We start from the raw sequence: 20,231 nt of genomic DNA, 5'->3' as shown, positions 1-20,231 counted from the left end.
GTAATCCACATCAAAGGCTGCAGTCCTCCATCTTCACCAGCAAGTGAAACCACGAATCTCCTTCTTGTCTCTCTGGATTTATCTGTGCTGAACATCTCATATGTCTGGGATCGCACAATACGGGGGCGGGGGCTTCAAAGTGTTTGTGGAAAACGAATTAAAAAGACGTGGGAAAACGAGGGCTTGGAAACGTCTGTCTGACCTTATCCATCCACTCACAACTACAGGCCTAGAAAAACAGCTCAACTTAGAGGAAAATCTCCATCGTTCTGAGATTGAGGTGACGTCAAATACACATTCTCCAGGCCGAAAATAGTCCCCGTTACAGCCCTCCATGAAGTAGCTGTCATAAAAGATGCTCATTACATTCCTGAACGTTTGCTCTCTGTAGTTAAGGAGCAATGAGATTCTGTTGCCCGTCACACCCTACAGAGTCCCTAGCTCTCTTCTGACGTCTCCTTCAGATACAAATAATAAACTGTGCCCTTGGGGGGGCTCAAGGACACATAAGGTGAGTACACTGGCTCATTCTATCACCCACTGACTCCATTGCGTGTCCACTCTACTCCATGTATGCCTTTTGGAAGCTCCGTCAGCCCCACGATTAGATACACCCATGGGAAAATCCATTCGCTCTCTTGGTCCCAACATCGGGAGGAGGCCCAGTGCCCTGCTTTGTCGAAAGTATTATCTTCTGCCATCGCCAAGCTGCTCCTAAGACCCGTTCGACTGTCGGGGGCCGGTAGCCCAACAAAAAGATGATGGGATTTTCCCAGGAAGGTTTTGAAGCCCCCCTCGGCTTTGTACAATCATCACGTATCCAACAGTCTGTAGGATGGGTGGTGGCCGGCGGGCGGCCGGGATGCTGGAAGCTGTGCCTGGGTGTTTTCAATCCCAGCAAGCTTGCCCGTGGGGGACAGGTTTCAGCGGAGCTTCCAGAATAAGACAGACTTGGAAGAAGGGGGGGCTGGCGATCCTCCCCTGAACAAAACTGGCCGGTGGGCACCGTATGCACAGCAGCATGTTGGCATCTGATCTTGTGGCGGAGGGTGAGACTTGGGCCGGAAGGTACTCAAAATGCGGCCGAGCAAGAGCTGCCACCTCAAAGTAGAGCCGGCCATTTCTCTTTGCTTTTTCATTCCATCCCCCCCCCCCCACGCCTTTTTAAGCCCCCTTGTATTGGGCTCATTTCGCTCAGCTTCGTGCTTTCAGGGCTGACCAATGTCACGGCGCGCCCCACACCCCGTCTTTCCTGATTTTATTGTCAATGTCGCCGACGCGAGAACCAGGATGCCAGCCACGCGTCATGACTCAATCTCTGGGTTGTTCTTGGGGTCAGTGGCCCCCACCCGGTCAGCTCTGACACATGGTCGCCTGACCTGCAACGGAACCAGAGGTGTTGAGCGATCCTTAGGAGATCAGAGGATCCATCGCACTGGGTAAATCTGCTGCACGAGATCTCTCTACGGGCTCGAAAGACCTCTCTGAGGATGTTACACTGAGGACTCGGGCGCGCCTGCCCCAGTCTGGTATTTCCGATCACCTCCTGCGCGGGTGAAAGCGGGCATTGAATATGGAAGCCCGGAGAAGAGCAGGCGCATTTGAGTGATCCTGCTGGTGAAGCGTACCGAAAGTCCCGGGGGCCAAAAGAACCAACAAATCTGGCTTAGAAGAAGTACAGCCAGGTGCTCCTTAGAGGCAAGGGTGGCGGGACTTCGTCTCAGGTCCCTTGGACATGCTGTCCGGAGAGACCAGTCACACTCGGTAAAGTGGAGGGGCAGAGAAGGCAGGGAGGTCCTTCGTGAAATAGGAATGAAACTCGGCCGCCAAGATTTCAGACACCGGTGGAGCCAGGTAGACAGGTTTCAGGGGCGTTTCCAGACTGAGACTCGCAAGGAAGAAAGACCTGGTGGTCAACTTCGAGAAAACACCCCGGAGAGCACAATTCTACTCCTGCCACACAGGGGTCCCTGTGAGTCGGCCTACTCCACGGCCACTGGTCCGTCCCTGGGGATTGTGGTATTCGAAGGCCCCACGTGGCCCAGGACAGCCGTCTGAGGCCCCCACCCGACCCCCGCCCTCCACTAGCCCCTCAGCCCACCTTCTCGAAGCACCACCCGCTCGTAAGGCGGGTAGTTGCCCTGCTTGGTCAGCGCCGACAGGTCCTCGCGGCTCCGGTGCGTGGACTTCTTGGTTCCCCGGCGAAGACCCCGCAGTCTCCAGAACTCAGCCCGTGCGTTGGGGGCGGCGGCGGTGCCGGGCAGGGTCCCCACGGCCCTTTGGGCAGCCTCCAGGCTGGCCAGCTGTTCCGCCCTGGGGAGAAAGCAGAGTGGTGGGAGCTGTGGCCCGTGCGGCGCTGCCCACGTGCTAGTCTCTGGGAGCCTGCCAGGAGCTCCAATGGAGCTGGTCCTGGATGCCCCTCGGCGCGCCCCATGAGGCCCGTAGCTGAACTGCACCCAGTTTTCTTCCACGGGGAAGGCAATCCCTGGGGACCCGTGGGTGTTACATTTTAGGCTACCAATCCCAAGGTCAGCAGTTTGAACACCCCCAGCTGCTCTTTGGGAGAAAGATGAGGCTTGTTGCTCCCACAAAGACTCACAGCCTTGGAAATCTATGGGGGAAGCATCCTCTGCGGGAGCCGTGTCCCTCCCACTGCCATCGAGAGTCAATGCCAACGCCAGGTGATCCTATAGGAGTACAGAACCCCATCTTTCTTCCGCTCCGTGCATGGTGGTTTCAAACTGCGGACGTTGCTGATCCCAGTCCAAGGCGTAACCCCTACACCATGGGCCATGTATAGCCCGTGAAGTCATCCATACCCACTAATTTCACACACCTCACCAAAGGCAAGCCGCTACGGCCATCCCGCTAGGGGTGAGTTCATTCCACGTCTCACCAGTACGATCGGCCAATGATGTTATAAATATCCAAATGGGCCTTGGGCAACAATATCCTCCCCCAGCCCTGCCCTCCAGGGTGACCATGAATCAGAACTGGCTCCATGGCAGTGAGTTTGGAGTGGGAAGCACCACTCACTACCAGAAGAACAAAGATCTGTCTCGGAAGGTCAACCAGAGTGCTCCTTAAAGGCAAGGATGAGACTTGGTGTCTTGTGCTTCGGACGTGTTATCAGGAGGGACCAATTCCCCGAGAAGGGCATCATGCTTGGTAAAGTGGAGGGGCAGCCAAAGAGAGGAAGGGCCTCAAGGAGATGGACGGATGCGGTGACAGGGTGGTGAGGATCATGCAGGAGCGGGCGGTGTTTCCGTCTGTCGTGCACGGGGTCGCTGTGAGATGGACTCAGCTCCCCACAGCACTTAGCAACCACACGAGCCTACAGGTCGGTGGCTGTGCTAGCCACACAATTTCCTGTCACCTTAATAACAGAGTGAAGGGGTGCAGCTGAGCCTATCAATCCGATCACAGGCTGAAGAGGCCTTGTGGGCGTGGCCTAATCATGAGGATTCCGGGAACTCCCAACCTTCCTCCCTGGAGGCAGGACACACTCTTGCTCTGCCTTGGTCTTCCTGCTGACAAGTCACACGGAGCCACGCTGATGGCAGCCAGAGCCCTAGGGATGCTGCCACTGCCACTGGATCCACAAGATTTCCACCCACCAGGCTGTGTGATCCTTCTGCATTCGACACCATTGAGTGAGTCTGAGAGGACTCAGTCTATGGACTAGTGTCAGACATATGGGCTAACATTGGAATTATGGATTTGCTCCGGACTGGACTGGGATGTTTTATCGATGCATTACTTCTTGATATAAAGCTCTCTCTTACACATATGAGTGTCAATGAATTTGTTTCTCTAGTCTACCCGGTCTAACACATCAGTTCAAACCCACGCAGCCATGTCTGGGAAGGCAGGCCTGTGGACCGGCTTCTGAAAGGTCACTGCCTAAACCCTACAGAGGAAGCGTCTAGGTGAGGGGGAAGGGGGACGTCAAGAGTCAAAAAGCTCTCAACAGCGGGTGGATTGGGCACGTCATTTTGTGCACCTAGTTACCTGGGGGTTACGTACACACATCCTGGGCCCTGCACCTGCACGCCTTCCCCCATGGCTCCCTGCCGATGTTGTTGAGGACTGACACTCCCATTCCCACGGGGGAAACTGAGGCTGTTGGGGGGAGGGGAGGGCCGGTGGTGCCCACCTGCTCTGGTTGGGAATGATCCCCCGCTCCTGCTCGCGATGGTCCCGACCCATGCGGGCCACCAGCCAGTACTTCCCGCCCGTGTGGCTCTGTGCAGGACCTGAGAACAGCGTGTCCACCACGTGGAAGACATCGCCGCGTGTGAAGCCCAGGCCGGATGGGGGGCTGGGCTCCAGCTCGAAGTGGGTGCGGATGTAGAAGGAGTCACCCACGCGGGACTGCACCATCTTCTGGAAAACTGCAGGGGGCAGATGGAGGCCCATGAGCTGCACCCAGGCCCAAGTCCTCCCGGGGACCCTCCTGGGGGACACTCAGGGGCCGGAGAATGAGGGGGAAGAGGGAAGAGAGAGGAGGCGAGGAGGGCCCCGAGGTTCCGTGGGCCACACACGCCCATCCACAGCAAGGACACGCAAACGTGCACATCCTCGCCCACACCCACACTCACTGTCCTGCTTCCGCTGCATCACCAGCTCCACTTCCTCGCCGGGCGACAGCCCCAGCAGAAACTGCACGGCCTCCTCACGGGTCAGGTTCCGGAAGGGTGTGTCATTCGCCTGTGGGAAGGGGGTGTGGAGTGGGAGATCCTTTGGGGGGACAAGTGCACCCCAGCAGTTTTCCCAGGGCCCAGGGTGGGGGGGGGTAGGGACTACGCTGCAACTCTGGTATCACCTTGGTGCAACATGACACTGATGCAGGCAGCCCAAATATCAAGGTCGTGACCCCGACTATCAGGTCATGACCTTGACTGGTTGTGGCTTAGATAAGAAGGTCAAGGCCAGGCAAGGTTGTGACACTAGCAACAAGGTCATGTCACGGGAAATGTGGTTATGACAGGGATATAAAAACTGACCCAGGCAACAAGGTCATGATCAGACAAGGTCATGATCAGACAAGGTCATGTCATGGAGAAAGAGACCATGGTATTAATAGAAAAGACTGTTTCATGGACCACCAGGCCATGACCTGATTGACGAGCTCAGGACTCAGTTAGGAAGGTCATGACCCAGGCCATGAGGAAGCATTAGTTGAGGCGACACAGATAGAGAACCAGTAAGATACATTTACAACATCTGTACAATCTACATCTCCATTGTCCACATCATCTGCAACTGCATCATCCCCCACTCTATCATCTAGAACACACTTATATCTCCATCTCCATCGTCTACAACTGCATCATCCACATTACCGCCTACATCAGTGGTTCTCGACCTTCCCAACGCCGCGACCCTTTCATACAGTTCCTCATGTTGTGATGACCCACCCACATAAAATTATTTTCACTGCTATGGTTATAAATTGGGCAACCCAGTGAAAGGGCTGTGACCCACAGGTTGAGAACTGCTGATCTACATCATCATCTACATCATCATCTATGTCGTCATCTACATAATCTAGATCATCGTCTACATCCTTATATCATCTACAGCATCATCTACATCACCATGATCTGCATCATCATCTGCATCATCTATATCATCTGCATCTACATCCTCTCTATCTACATCATCTATGTCTACATCGCCTCCCACCAGGCCTCACCTGCAGGATCTGGTCCCCCTTCTGGATGCCCTGCCCATCTGCCGCACTGCCCTCCTGCACGCCTGACACAAAGATGCCCACATCGTTGCCCCCAGCCAGTCGCAGCCCGATGTTGGTCCCCTTGGCGAAACGCACCACCCTCACATCAGGGCTGTACCTGGGACAGGACGGGTGAGTTAGAAAGACATGCCATGGGTGACTCACCAGGTGTCCTGAGAGCCCACCCTCCTTGGCATCCACTTCCCAATCAGCCCCACATGGTGGCTCTACTGTGTACACTGATGCAGAAAAACAGGGAGACACTAGATTGCAAGGAGAGAATCCTGGGATGGTGGGGCCTTGGGCTTGGGACAGGGACATACCCATGGTCCTCCATGCTCTGGCTGCTGGGCACGCGGAAGATGTCATAGCCCTTCTCCTGGGGGGAGTCTGGAAGGGAGAGCGCACTGCCTCAGTTGAGCCCCCACACCTAGAGGGTGTGTGGAGATTAATTTGGGGGCCCACCAATCCCATTATCTCTCAATTCCATTTTTCCATGAACTCTGGGAAGCCTCCTCATGTAAGTTCAAGTGTACACAAGGTAAGTTTTATTGGTTCTGTGTATCTATGTACACAGGGTTAACTGTCGATTCTCACTCCTCACTTCAAGTGTGCAGAATGGCACAGGCTTTCAAAGCAGACCTTCAGTCTCCTGTCTTCCAACCTGCCTCTGGGAGGGTCCAAACAGCCACATTCAGCCAGCCCTGGAGTCGCCACCACCCAGGGGCCACCTGTGTGTTTATAGCGCCTTCGTTCTGCGAGCCCAGTGGTGTAATGGTTGGTTACGCTTTGCACCCTGACCCACAGCCTGTGCCGTTCAAAGCCACCAGCTGCTGGACGGAGAAAGACGGGGCTGTTTGTAGGCTGGAGCAGGTCCACTGGTTCAGAGAAGCTCTCGACACACAGAATGCAGGACAGCTAAACCCTTCAGGACCAAGAATGCGAGTAGCGATACCATGAGGATACGGGGAAGGTGGGGGGGGGGGGAGAGGGAGAAAGGGGAAACCAATCTCAGTGATTGACATGTAACCCCATCCCACCTCACAGGGGGATGAACAACAGAAACGCGGGTGAAGGGAGACAGCGATCGGGGTAAGATCTGAAAATAATAGTTGATGATTTATTGAGAGTTCACGAGGGTGGAAGGGTGGGGAATGGAGGGGAAAAACAGGAGCTGACACCAAGGGCTCAAGAAGAAAGAAAATGTTTTGAAAATGATGATGGCAACATATGTACAAAGGTGTTTGATACGATTGATGTATGGATTGTTATAAGAGCTGTAAGAGTCCTCAATAAAATGATTTATAAAAAAAATACCAGCAGACCAGGTTATCTACTCCAGTAAACAATCGGTCTCAGAAACCCACAGGGGCAGTTCTACCCTGTCGCAGAGGGTTGCTCTGTCAGAATTGAGTGTGTATGTATATATACATTCAATTGTATATATGCACATGTATGCATACGTAACATCTATCTAGTGCGTTTAGAATATATAGATATGCATATTCATATGTGTATAGATAGCCATGCACATATAAACAGCAAACCAAGCGCCATCAGCTGTCTTCAGCGGGTAGATCTTGGCCTTCAGGTGAGTGGACGTGTGCTCCTCAGGGATTTCAGGCCTGACTCGTGGGAAGAAGGCTGGCAGGCCTTTCTTCCGCAGTGCAAACAGATTAATCCAACCAGATACCCTTTCCATCAGCAGTGAAGCGCTTCGCCACAAACCCTCGTTGGTTCTGCTTCTTGGGAGAACCCTGCCTGGGGCCCTGTCCCAACCCTGGCTCAGCCTCAGAGAGCAGGGTCAGAAAAATCAGAGGGCGGCCCCAAGCAGCCGGCTGCCCCTCACCTGGTTCTGAGATGGCTCTGGGATCCACGGAGCGCTCCTGCACGGGCCGGGTTCTCTCCCTGGAAGGGAAACCAAGCAGGGGGTGGGGGAGGAACCATGCAGTAAGTGAAGGCTGCGGCCTGGTGGTTTTGGAAGTGTCTGTTCGGTGGTCGTGGCTAGCTGACACGTGCCCTGCCTCGCAGCTGATCCTCGTGGCCTTTTCCCTTACATAAGCCTCACGGTAAGAGCCTGGGTCCCGTAGCGGGTAGCGCGTTGCATTGCAATCTACAAGGCCAGCAGTTCCAAACCACCATGCGCTCCTCTGGAGAAATGGGGCTTTCTACTCCCATAAAGAGTTAGAGCATTGGAAGCTCACAGGGGCAGTTCTACTCTGTCTTAGAGGCTCACGAAGAGCCGACATGCACTCAATGGTGGTGAGTTGAGAGCCTTACCTTGCTGAACAGCCCTCCGCCCCCCATCTCTCCACGTCCCGTCAAATTCCCCAAAGGGCAAGGACAGACAGGCACGATGTCAACATCGCCCCTTCTGCTTTGTGGGCAGTGGTGCCACCATGTCATTTCGGGCGCAGAGCCGCCCCGAGTACAGAGGAGAACAGAGACCCAGCGGGTCTCCTAGGCCGTGGCCTTTCTGAAAGCAGATTGCCAGGCCTTTCTTGCAAGGCACCTACAAGTGGGATCGAACCAGCAACCTTCGGCGTCTAGCCATTTGCCCACCCGGTGGAGTCGGACGCTGTGGAGCGGGTTCATTTTCATAGTGATCCCTGCAGCAGAGAACAACTGTCCCCCCACAGGGGGTGTGTTCTGGGTTGCAATTTTGGTTTGGATAGAAGCAGATTGCCGGGAATTTTCCCCCTCGGCGCCGCTGGGTGGATTTGAACCCTCGGCCTTCTGCTGAGCAGCCAGGTCCTTTCATTAGATTGAAATCTAGCCAAGATGCCAGAGCCTTGTGATGGGGGGCAAGGACTCTTGGGCGGACGGCGAAGGGTGGGCCTCTCCCAGGCAGACGCCCAGGACTGCACCCTGGGGCGCCCCTCCAGGTCCCTGATCCCACCCGCCCTGCCACTCAGGCCGCAAGGCATACGTACTCCGGGGAGGAGGGTGCGCTGGAATCGGGGCTCCGCTGCCTGTGCCCGGGCGGCGGAGGAATATGGGAGGGCGGCGCCTGAGACAGTTCCGAGGCCAGGTCTGAGATGTCTGTTTGGGGGGCAGAGGGCGCGCCTTTAGACTACAGAGGGGCAACGTCGAGGACCCCCTAAGCAAAGAGCCCTGACTTGCTGTGTGGCCTTGGGCGCGTTCCTATCCCTCTTTAAGTCTCGGGGGGGCCGGGCAGACCAATGACTCCCAGGGACCTCCATCCGTGCCCACCCCGGGGAGCTGCCCCCTGGGCGCTCACCCTCCAGGAGGGAGCTCTCGCTGTCGCTGACTGCCGGGGGGATGTTCACCAGGAACTGCCCGCGGTCCCTTAGCACCAGCAGCGTGAGCGTGCCCTCCGACTTCTCGATCAGCCGCCGCGTGTCACCCAGCGACAGGTTCTCGCTGGACACCCCGTTGATCTGCAGGGAGCGGGGACAGGAGAGAAGGGGCGAGTTAATGAGCGATCGGGGACTTGGCTGTTGGTTATTAGGTGCCACCGTGTTGGTTCCAGCTGCCCAGGAATCAGCATTGATCTTGGGGACACTAGAAACCGACAACTCCAAGGGGCGACTTGAAACCAACATCTCCAGGCTATGGGAAATGGGTGATACGTAAGTTAAGGGTTCAAGGCCATATCTGCTGGCATGCTGTGTGACTTGGTGGCACTGCCCATTCAGGCCTCAGGTCTCTCCACCTACTGTCTGGACCCTCACCTGTAGGATAAGGTCTCCTTCCTGCAGCCCGTTGCTCCGGGCAGCCAGGCCCGAATCTGTGATGTGCTTGATGAAGATCTGACTGCCCAGCTTGACCCCAAACTCTATGGAGGAAAGAGGGAAACTGAGGCAGGACTCCCCGAATTCAGTCTTCTTACCTGTCCTCAACCTGCCTGCCAAGACAACCCCTCCACCACAGACCCTGGATTCAATTTCATCTGCTAGGATCCCCGGTGGCACAACAGGTAAGCTCTCAGCTGCCAACCAAAAGGTCAGTGGTCTGAACCCACCAGTGGCCTGTGGGTAAAACCCTGTGACCTGTGCCTCCACAAAGTCCCCTTCCTAGACACCCTGGTCCTAGGAGCCAGAGTTAATCTGACACCACCCGCCACCAATAACCCTAACCTCCACCCACCCCAACAACAATCACCTCTACCACCAACCCCCCCAACATCGAACATCCCACCGACAACCAACAACAATCACCACCCCCAACCACCCACACCAACAACTACCTCCAATCACCACCACGACCCCAAACAGCAACCACCACCAACCTACCACAACCAATGGCACAGCAAATAGCAATAACTCTCATCAGTCACCACCACCAGCCACCAACCCATGACCCAACCCATTATCAACCAACCCCAAACCACCTACCATGCACAAACACCCACTGCCAACACCCACCAGACACCACTACCACCAGCCAACAACCACCCATCACCAGCCACCTTCACTTTACCACACATGCCCACCGCTCATCAACAGCCAGCAATCATCTACTACTTACCACCCATCACTGACAACCACTCACCTCCATCTACCATCACCATCGCTAACCAGCCACCACTCACCCCTAATGCCCAACCCCCACATACCACCAACCTCCTCCACCACCATCTACCAACTGCCACCCACCATTCTTCACTTACCACCCATCCAACAGTGACCACCTACCCAAAACAAACACTCACCCACCGCCAGCCACCTCCACCCATCACCACTCACCACCAGCCACTCACCATATACCAACAACCAGACACCACCAACAACTAACCATCAACCACCATCCACTCACCATATACCAACAACCAGACACCACCAACAACCAACAACCAGCCAACACCACCAACCAACCACCAGCCACCAGCCACTCACCATATACCAACAACCAGACACCACCAACAACCAACCACCAACCACTAACAACCAGCTACTACCTACCACTAACTAAACAACCAACCACCAACAATAACCAACTACTCTAACTAAACCACCAAACCAACCTACCACCAATCAACCATTTACCATCCCCACCCACTAGCTGATTGGCATCCATCAACACCCCAGGAGCCACCACACCCTTTGGTCCGGCACGTGCACACAGGCAGGGTCTGGGTGTGGCCTGCAGCCGGGCCTCGCCGCCTCACCCTCGCTTTCTGTCCTCCGCACCAGAGTGGACTTCAGGGGTCTCATGAGCACGTCCTGCCGTGGGAGCCGCTTGAAGCCGGACACCAGGTCCAGCCCGTTGGCCTCCGAGCCACCACTTGGGCTCCTGCGTCCATAGCTGCTCGCCCGGCTACGGCGGCCAGCCCTCGGCCGGCGGGAGCGCTTGTCCCAGGAGTGGCTAGAGCCGCTGGACGATCCCCCCTCATAGCCCCTGCCGTGGTCCGTGTCCTCAAGCTGCCGGGGCCCACCCTCCTTGTCCCAGTACTGGTGGCCTGGGCTCGAGGGGCTGGCTTTGGTGACTGGCACCTGGATCGTCCGGGGTCGCTTCACCGTCTGCAAAAAGAGGCAGGGAGGGGACAGTTAAGAGCAAGGACCAAGGAGACCCTGCCCCACCATCTGCTGGTGGTCTTAGGGGAGGTCCCAGGCCCTTCTTTGGGCCTCAATGCCCTGGCTGTAAAATGGGGACAAGATTCTAATGGCTCCTGGAAGCATGGGCAGGGGACCAGGGGGAGGGCCCAACCTGCGTCACACACAGTCCCTGTCCCCGGGCCTTAGCACGGGCTGTCCCCTCGCCCCAAGGGCAGCTCACTCACGATGTTGGCCAGCGTGGTGCAGGTCTTGAGAATCTGGATGGCGAAAGTGGAGGTGACACTCTCCATGGAGACCCCATTCACCATGACGATTTGGTCCCCTGTCCTACGGGATGATAGGAGGCAGGGAGGAGGGCTGGGTCTGAGGGAGGAGCCTCTCTGGGAGGGCTCCTCCCCGGCCCGCTTCCCTTGGCATCCCTAGGTCCATGGTGGGGGGATCGGGGAAGGTGTGCTAAATTCACTGGTCCCCAGGCTCCTGAAGACACCTATCTCTCTGGGCCTCAGTTTCCTTATCTATAAAATGGGCCCATCATAAAGCCCCGCTGCCACCCTCTAAGGAGCATGGTGGCGTAGTGGTTACACAGTGGCTGCTAACCTCAAGATTGGCCGTTTGAAACCACCAGATGGTTGGGGTGGGGGAGGAGGGAGGCTTTCTACTCCTGTAAAGAGTCACAGTCTCAGAAACCCACAAAAGCAGCTCCGCCCTGTCCTACAAGGTCCCTATGAGTCTGTACTGACTCAGGGGCAGTGAGTTTGGTTGGGTAGCCCCCAGGAACCCCTCACTCTCAAGGGATCAGAACTAGGGGTCTCCACCCTTCCTGTCCCCCCCCTCCAAAAAAAAAGAGGTTTTCAGGACTTCCTGTCCCAGGTGAGTGCTAGGGCCAGTGTGATCCCGAAAATTGTTCTGAAGCACCAGGAAGTGCTGCAGGGAGAGAGCGGAGGCCAAGTCACTGCTTTGTCCTCCTGCTGGCTCTAGGCTCTGTGTGAACAGAGCGCCAAGTGCTGGGCACCATCCGCCTGCCAAGTGCTGGCCCACACAGGTTCCACCTCCTGGCCCACGGCCCCCAGCCAGAACCTCGACGCCCTTGGTACTCACTGCAGTCTGCCCTGGGCCGGCCCTCCGGGCACCACGTCTGACACCACCACCACGGAGCTGCCGGACTGGTCTCGGCGTCCAGAGATGGCAATGCCAAAGCCCCTGCGGGGGTCCTGCGGTGGGACAAGCCACGGGAGAACATTCGCTCTGCCCTCCGGAGCTGCCCAGCCCCCACCCTGGGGACCAGCAGGCAGCAAAGGATGACCTTACCTTATTGAGTGTGGCTGTGTGCTGTTCCCAGATGGTCATGCTCTCCATGTCGGCTACCTGCTCAGAAGGGGACAGAGGAAGGTGGGTGAGGCCACGGTGGCAGACTCCTTAAGCATCAGAGGGCCCCGGCCCCTGGAGGGAACCAGGCTACAAGACTCCCACAGCCCCAGGAGTTGCTGCCTGTCTCTGGACCTCAGGTTTCCCATCTGCAAAATGGGTCTGAGTCAGCAGTTAGCCACAGCATGGGTCTGGCCCACGGGGGGGGGGGGCACTTGGCAGCATCAGCAGGGCCGAGGGGAGAGGAATATTGAATAAATCAGCTGGGCGGCCCTCCAGCCCTTGTGTTTTGGTCCGATCCCGATTAAGGGGGACCGAAGAGGAATCGATACATTTGAATATCGGGGCTGGCAAAGACTATTTATAAGATGTTGAATTGCCAAAGCAACAAGCAGATCTGTCGTGGAAGAAGTGCGGCCAGGTGCTTCTTAGGGGCCAGGATACAGGGCTTTGTCTCATGCCCTTTGGACATGGCGTCAGGAGAGACCAGTGCCTAGAAAGGGCATCATGTTTGGTCAAGTAGAGGGGCAGTGAAAAAGGAGGAAGACCCTCTATGAGACGGGCTGACCCTGTGGCCACAATGGGCTCAGGCACAGGAGCAATTGTGAGGCTGTGTGAGTCGGGTAGACCAGAGGCTGTGTGAGTCGGGACACACATATGTGTACAAGAAAGTTATGTACCAGAGCAATTGAACATTGAGAACACAGCCCAGCCCAGTCCAGATCAAGACCATAAGTCTGATACTAGCCCATCTGTCCGATACCAATCTATAAAGTCCTCTTCAGACTCACGAAACACATGCAATGACGCCGAATGTAGATCACAGGCCAGTGGGTAGAAAGTCTTTGGATCCAGTGGTGATGGAAACATCTCAACGCTGGCAGGGGTCTCTGCATCAGGGTGGGTCCATGGGTCTTGTCAGCTGCTCTGTCTCCCAGGGTGTCAGCAGAGAGTTTCCCACCTCCAAGGAGGAACATCCCAGATATCCCAGAATTCTCAGTAGAAGGCCATGCCCACTCAGAACCCTCCTTGGCTGTGATCCGATTGACAGACTGGACTCCACCTCTTCACTCATAATCCTCTCAAGTGGACAATTATGACTACCACAGCGCCGGTCTGGGCAGTGTTTTGTTCCGATTGGGTCACTCTGGTGGTGGTCGGGGGTCATCGAGTCAGGTCCGTCTCATAGGCACACTGCATTCCCCTGAAGGAAACACCTGCGTCCCCCTGCACCATCCTCAGCATCGGTGCCCTGTCTGAGCCCACTGGCAGCCACTGGGCCCATCATCTCTTCCAGGGTCTTCCTCTTCGTCACTGACCCTCCGCTTTACCAAGCGAGATGCCCTTGGTCTCCGGGCAGTCCAATCTTCTCCAGCATCACAATTCAGATGCAATAGGGAGCAGTACAGTACGCCCGTGGAACTGATGCCCATGAGTGACCTTATAGGACAGGGGAGAACTGACCCCTGTGGGTTTCCTGAGACTTTAACTGTTTATGGGACTAGAAAGCCAGGCCTTTCTTCTGCGGAGCGGCGGACCTTGCAGATCGCAGCCTGATGCGTAACCACCACGCCACCAGGGCTCCTATAATGTGGCATAGAAGGTGGGATTCTACCGCTGGACCATCACTGCCCCCCCCCTACTGCCATGGTATGGACAGGGAAACTGAGGCGGGAGGTGCACCGGTAATGGAGGGGCCAGAGGAGGCGGAGGGCGGAGCAAGGCGTAGGAGGGGCGGAGCCTGAGGTGACATGGGGATTATAATGATGTAGCGGCATTATAAGGACCCAGAATCTCCGACAGTGTAGCGGACGCCCAACCCCAGGAGCATCAGGTGGACAGCCAAGGTCAGGCGGCCAGGAGATGTTGGGAAGTGGGCTTAACTCGAGGACCGCCCCCACCCCAGGGCACACGCCCCTTCCTTCTGCAGGGCTCGCTGTGTCCAAGGTGGGTTCTTCGACAAGGAGGGGCTGCCCCGCCCCTGCCTGCTCCCCACTGTGGTACAGCATAGCATGGCAGTATGTGTAGGTGGGGTGGGGGGTTCCCTTGGCACAGTGCTCCGCCTTAGGGCACAGTAGCGCCTGGTCTTGCAGGCGCCCGGGTCACACAGGAGGGGACAGCAGGGGACAGCGTGGCCAGCCGCCTGGAGAGTGAGCAAAGAAAAACCAAGCCAAGCTCCCGGCCCCACCCTCCACGGAGAGACCCTTGCAGCCCCCCTCTGCCAGCTCTCTGAACCAACCCGACTCTGCCCCTTACTCCCAGCCTCAGTTTCCCCATCTGGACCAAGGGTACCGATTGCCCATCCTGACCTTCTGAGCCATGGGGCGCGACTGGGGCGTGGAAAGTACGCTCACAACGTGGATTGAGGGGCTTGGGGCAGCCACTGTCGGGACTAGTGGTAAGGTCGACTCTCCCGGCTCTGCGTGTCCAGTCAGCCTCACTGGTCACAACTTTAGACAGGTTGTCAAGAGAGACCGGTCCCTGGAGAAGGACATCATGGTCAAATGGAGGGCAGTCAAAATTGAGGAAGGCCTCCCACCAGGTGGATGGAAGCCATCTGGTGGCCGTGACAATGGGATCCGTTGTGAGGCTGGCATAGGACTGGCGCTTCGTTCCCATGTCCGTGGGGTCGCTGTGATTTGGAACCGACTTGATGACGTCTCACAACAAGCCGGCCACCAGCCCATAGCTAGCTGTCCAATTCTTTTTTTGGTTTCGTTTAGTTTTTCCACAACCTATTTTCCAACCCAGAATCTTTGATTTTATTGCTTTGATTTCATACTTGGGGTCATGGGATGGCCTGCCTGGAAATTCTGTGCTAAGAAATCAGCTGTGGAGCAGGTGGTCCTGGGGCGTGCCTGGGCTTGTGTGGTCTCCATGGTGACCGGCAGCTTTGCAGCAAACCTCTGGGGCTTCACGCTGTGCCCCTGGGATCAAGCTGAGCCACCTGCTGCCCCTCTACGCTGTGCAGGTTCTCTGGACCGAGGCCACCACTCCTCCGTGGCTTTCTGCACGGTGGCCCCCCAGAAGCTGGGCCTTGGTTCAAATGTCACCTCATCAGGAGGCCCTGGACTTCCACACTGACCACCCTCCCTGACACACTCCTCCCTCCCCTCCTACTGACTTCTCAAGTTAATCTCTTTCATCAGCAGGTGGGGAGTTGCTGGCCATTCGCTCAGACTATGAAGACAGGGCGGTATCTTTCTGGGCCCTCAAAGCCCTGGTCCCCAGTATCCCCTGGGCCCCCCACCAGGCCCCTTTTTCAAATCTTTGCACTTGCTGCACTTTCTGGCAAACTCCTTTTCATCCTTCACAGTCCAGGCAGCAAGCTGTGTCCCTCCCTCCAGCCTAGCCCTGGTTTCCTGGGCCCTGGGATGTCCAAGTCCACCTCCAATTTTCCTTATTGCGGTCCGGTGCCAGCAAGTCAGTTCACACCCACAGTGACCGTGTGCCTAACAGAACCAAATGCTACCCGGTCCTGGGCTGCCATCCTCACAAACAGCGCCCCGATGGGCCCGTTATCACTGTCAGTCCCTCTGGTTGGGGGTCTGCCTCTGTTACCAAGCAGTGTAAACTCCCTCTTGATCACATTTGGAAAGTAGGGGAGGTGAAGTCTGGGTGTCCTGGCTTCTGAAGAGCACTCTAGCTGTACTTCTTCCAAGACAGATTTGTTGGTTCTTTTGGCAGTAAGATTCCTCACTTACCATCTCCATTCAAAGGTATCCAAAACCCCGAATCCACGTGCAGGGTCCCCACGTGGATGAGGCCTCTAGTGAACCCCCTCTGACCATCGCTGAAGGATGTGAACATCCCAGCTATGGGACAGAGAGCATCCACCATAAGGTGCAGCTGGTCATGGCTGACGTTGTGAGGTTACAATGTAACCCCTTATCATTTGATCTCCATTTTGGCCCATTTTAAAGCTGTTTCAGCTTTGGTCTATTTTCTGCTTTCCGTGAGATTGGGGTTTTTCGGTTATGTTTGATCATTGTCAGTGGTTTCAGGTGTTTTTTTGGTTCACTTTCTGTTTGTGTTTTGTATGATTTTCTGTCTGTGAAATCCAGGATCAGCAAATCGACAGAGACGACAACTGGGTTAATAATCAACTAAGGGCACAGCGGGGGAGGTTGGGAACAACCAGGCGCTCACAACAATGAGCAGGAGAAGAAAATGTTCTGAGAATGATTGTCATGATTGCACAATACTTCTTGATACGATTGGACGATGGATTAAATTGTGTGCTACGTGAAGCAGATGCCAATGAAACCATTCTATTTTTAAATGCTAGGCATCCACGACTACTGTCTTCCGTATTCATTGTCCAACTTTCACACGCACAAGAGATAAACAAAACTACCGTGACTTGGGTGACGCCTTAGCCCGGTCCTCAAAGTCACCTCTCTGCTCTTTCAACCCCTTTAAAAGGCCCTTGGCCGCAGATCTTCGCAATTACATATGTCCTTTGATTTCTTGAGTGCTGATCGTGGAGGCAAGGAAAATGCAATCCTTGTCAATGTCAGTAGCGTCTCCATTTATCACCACGTTGCTTATTGATCCAGTTGAGAGAACCTTTGTTTCGCTTACATGGAGTTGGGACCCATCCCGAGGGCCGCCATCTTTGATCTTCATCAGCAAGGGCTTCAAGTCCTCAATGTTTTGTTCTTCACATAATTACTTTCGCCCGTTGTTTGCTCGGCATATGGATTGAATAAGCACGGCGGGAGGAGACAACCCTGGTGCACACCTTTCTGAACTCGATCCCCTACAGCATGCCCTCGTTCTGTTCGGAAGTTTGCCTCTTGGTCCGCGTACCAATTCTGCAGGAGCACAATGAAGCGGTCCAGAATTCCCACGCTTCTCAGGGTTACTCGCCATGGGTCATGATCCACACATCTTTCTGGTACCCTCTGCTTTCAGCCAAGTTCCTTCTGACATCATCTCCAGCTAGCCATGCCACGCCCACGTCTGCCTCTGGTGTGACTTTCTGGCAGTTCCGTGGGGTGTGGGGAAGAACACGCAATCCGCCGTGGAGCTGCCAGAGGAGTGGATTGCATTTGCCTTGGAAGAAGAGCAGCCAGAATGCGCCGTAGAGGCGAGGGTGGTGAGACATAGTCTCAGGGACTTTGGGCACGTCATCAGGACAGAGCAGTCTCTGGAGAGAGACAACATGCTTGGGAAAGTAGACCCAACCCAACCCAAGCTCCCTGCCATTGAGTCAATCCCAACTCATAGTGAGCCCTGGTGCTCGCGTGGCTACACATGGGGCTGCTAATCACGAGGTTAACGGTCAGAAACCACTGGCCGCACTGAGAAAGAGAGACAGGCTTTCTTCGACTCTGGTGATAACCACCCCCCCCCGGGGGGGGGCAGTCCCACCCTGTCCTACAGGGTCATGGGGAGGGTAAAGTGGGGCAGCTAGAGAGAGGAAGACTCAGCCTGGGCTACAGCCTGGGGCTGTTTTGAGTTCTGCTGTGCTAGTTTGTCTTTAAAAGTTGGAGTAAACTTTAGGGCACTTAACGACCTGAGCAAATATTGAATGATTGGCGTCCCTAGCACCCTTCAGTCCCCAAGCAGGGTGTCCTCAGGGACCTAGCATGGTCTCCCGGGACCACGGGAAGGGCAACGTGTGTCAAGAATAGGTGGGCAGGCACAGAAAAGGCCACTAGGCCCCCAAGCAGCCAGCTGTGTCCTGCATTCCCATCCCCCCCACCAGCCCCGCCTTCAGCCAGGTGAGCTCCAAAGGGGCGGGGCCTGGCCTGTAGTCCGCACCTCTGCCAAGCTAGGGCTACAAAGCTTACCAAGAGAGGTGCCCCCAAACGCCTTAAGCACCTGGCCCTAGGGGGCCGTGGGCTCACTCCTCCACACCCCCACCCCCAGGAGGGTCAGGGGCAGGGGCAGGGGCAGCAGACTCAGGAGCTGAGAAGGGGATTCTGGGAGGTGTTTGTTGCTAATTGCTTACAAAGGGGCAGCTGAAAGCAGCCCGGCTGGGATTTGGGGCCTCTGGCCACAATGCGGAGGTGAGCCAAGTCTGGGGCCACTATGGACCTCTCCGGGGCCCAGGGGAGACCCAGCCACGGGAATCATAGTGCACCCACTGAGTTCATGCCCAGGGGTGGTGGGGAGTCGTGAGGCCCCTCCAAACACAGCCACGCTCCGTCCACGGCCAGCACCCAGTCTCGCGGTGCGGCATTGCCCAATACCAGGCCAGGCAGCCCACCCAATCAGCCACTGCCCCACCCCCACCGGGCGCTACAGCTTAATCTGGGCCAATACCCCTGCTGGGGGTAGGGGAACATCTTTTTTTTTTTTTTTTTTAAAGACGCCAACTGGGTGCTAGGCGCCTAAAACGGTTCAAAAAATTTTTAACCCCTCACTCTTGGAATCCTACTCCCCCACCCCCAGCCCCTCACACATCAGCCTCTAAAATGCAGATCACCCATTTTACAGATGAAGTTCTAAGGCGGTGAGGGTCAGCTGTGCTACCAGCCACCTCATTGTCCAGTTGGTAGAAAAACTGGGTTTCAAACCCAGAGCCATGGGGACTGACTCTGGGGGCTGAGGAAGCTTTTTTGGGGTGGGGGTAGGGGGCTGCTACAGAGACATCGATTCAGTCTCAGCGACCTCATGTGAGGCAGAATCTCAGCATAAGGTTGTTGAGGTTGTAGTCTTTTGTTAGGGAAGCAGATCAAGCGATAGATCGCCAGATCTTTCTCCCGCAGACCCTCCAGGTGGATCCCAACCACCAATTGGCCGCTGGTAATAGTTGTGTCTGTCCAACTCCTTTCAGAGCTGGGGACTAGGGTTCGAGAGGTGGCCGTACAACTCAGGGTAGTGGCCAGGACCCCTGCACCTGCACCTCAGTTTCCCCACTTGTTATGCAGGTTGGATGGTCCAAGATCCCAGCCTCAGCCTTTGCTCCCACCCAAGCCCACTCCGCTCAGCCCGCGGACTGCTACTCGCCTGGAATCTCACCGCCATGGTCCACCCAGAAGCTCTTCTGCGCCCCGACCCAAGGGGGCGCCTAGATACAACTAATCGGGTCCTGGTCTGGGGGAGGAAGGTGGGGAGAGTCCGCAGAGGTGGGGACTCGCCTTCCTCCGGGCCGCTCGCCTCTCTCTGCTGCACTTGTCCCTCTTCCTCCTCCTCCCCCACACCCTCCTCCTCCCAGGCCGTCCCCGCCCCGCCCAGACACGCCTTCGGGGTAAGTAACCCCCCCACCCCACCCCACCAATCACAAGATCCAGGCCCTGGTATAAAAATTCCAGGCCGTGATTTCCCCTCAGCCGAGCACCTGCCAGCGGCGCGGGGCTGGAGACCGGCCAGGGAAGGCTTCAGGAAAGACCCGGGAGAGATTAAAAGCTCGCCCGGAACGGACTTTAGGATTTGGGCGAGGTTTTCCATCCTTGCCAGGGGCACTCTGAAGTTCAGCTAGGAAGTCTTTCGGATCCGAAGCTAGCAGACGCCTCTGCTTCTTGGGTGCAGCTCACCCCAAGGGATGTTTACCCAAATTTCTCAGAGGGGAAACTGAGGCCCAGAGAGAGAAGTGGGCTTGTGAAAGAGGTAACAGCTCCTGGCACGGGAACCTTGTCCTACAGTACGCTCAGGGACAG

General features: G+C 56.0%; 1 protein-coding gene across 1 annotated transcript in view; it reads right to left on the bottom strand.

Annotated features, from left to right (window-relative positions):
• The window catches only part of TJP3 (tight junction protein 3), a 29,576-nt gene extending 9,977 nt beyond the window's left edge, over positions 1-19,599 (bottom strand). Inside the window, exons 1-14 of the mRNA XM_075535560.1 lie at positions 19,582-19,599; positions 12,565-12,621; positions 12,355-12,467; positions 11,481-11,583; positions 10,869-11,220; positions 9,433-9,536; positions 8,979-9,138; positions 8,671-8,779; positions 7,587-7,645; positions 6,061-6,127; positions 5,699-5,855; positions 4,602-4,710; positions 4,157-4,394; positions 2,102-2,313 (exon numbers count right to left, since the gene is read on the bottom strand). Of these exons, the coding sequence (XP_075391675.1) occupies positions 2,102-2,313; positions 4,157-4,394; positions 4,602-4,710; positions 5,699-5,855; positions 6,061-6,127; positions 7,587-7,645; positions 8,671-8,779; positions 8,979-9,138; positions 9,433-9,536; positions 10,869-11,220; positions 11,481-11,583; positions 12,355-12,467; positions 12,565-12,621; positions 19,582-19,599 (1,858 nt within the window). The remainder of the gene's footprint in view (positions 1-2,101; positions 2,314-4,156; positions 4,395-4,601; positions 4,711-5,698; positions 5,856-6,060; positions 6,128-7,586; positions 7,646-8,670; positions 8,780-8,978; positions 9,139-9,432; positions 9,537-10,868; positions 11,221-11,480; positions 11,584-12,354; positions 12,468-12,564; positions 12,622-19,581) is intronic.
• Positions 19,600-20,231: the final 632 nt, after the last annotated feature.

This window comes from Tenrec ecaudatus, chromosome 1 (assembly GCF_050624435.1).
Source record: "Tenrec ecaudatus isolate mTenEca1 chromosome 1, mTenEca1.hap1, whole genome shotgun sequence".
NCBI lineage: Eukaryota > Metazoa > Chordata > Mammalia > Afrosoricida > Tenrecidae > Tenrec > Tenrec ecaudatus.
The sequence above is the reverse complement of the archived record's forward strand: the minus strand, read 5'-3'. Positions and strand labels throughout refer to the sequence as shown.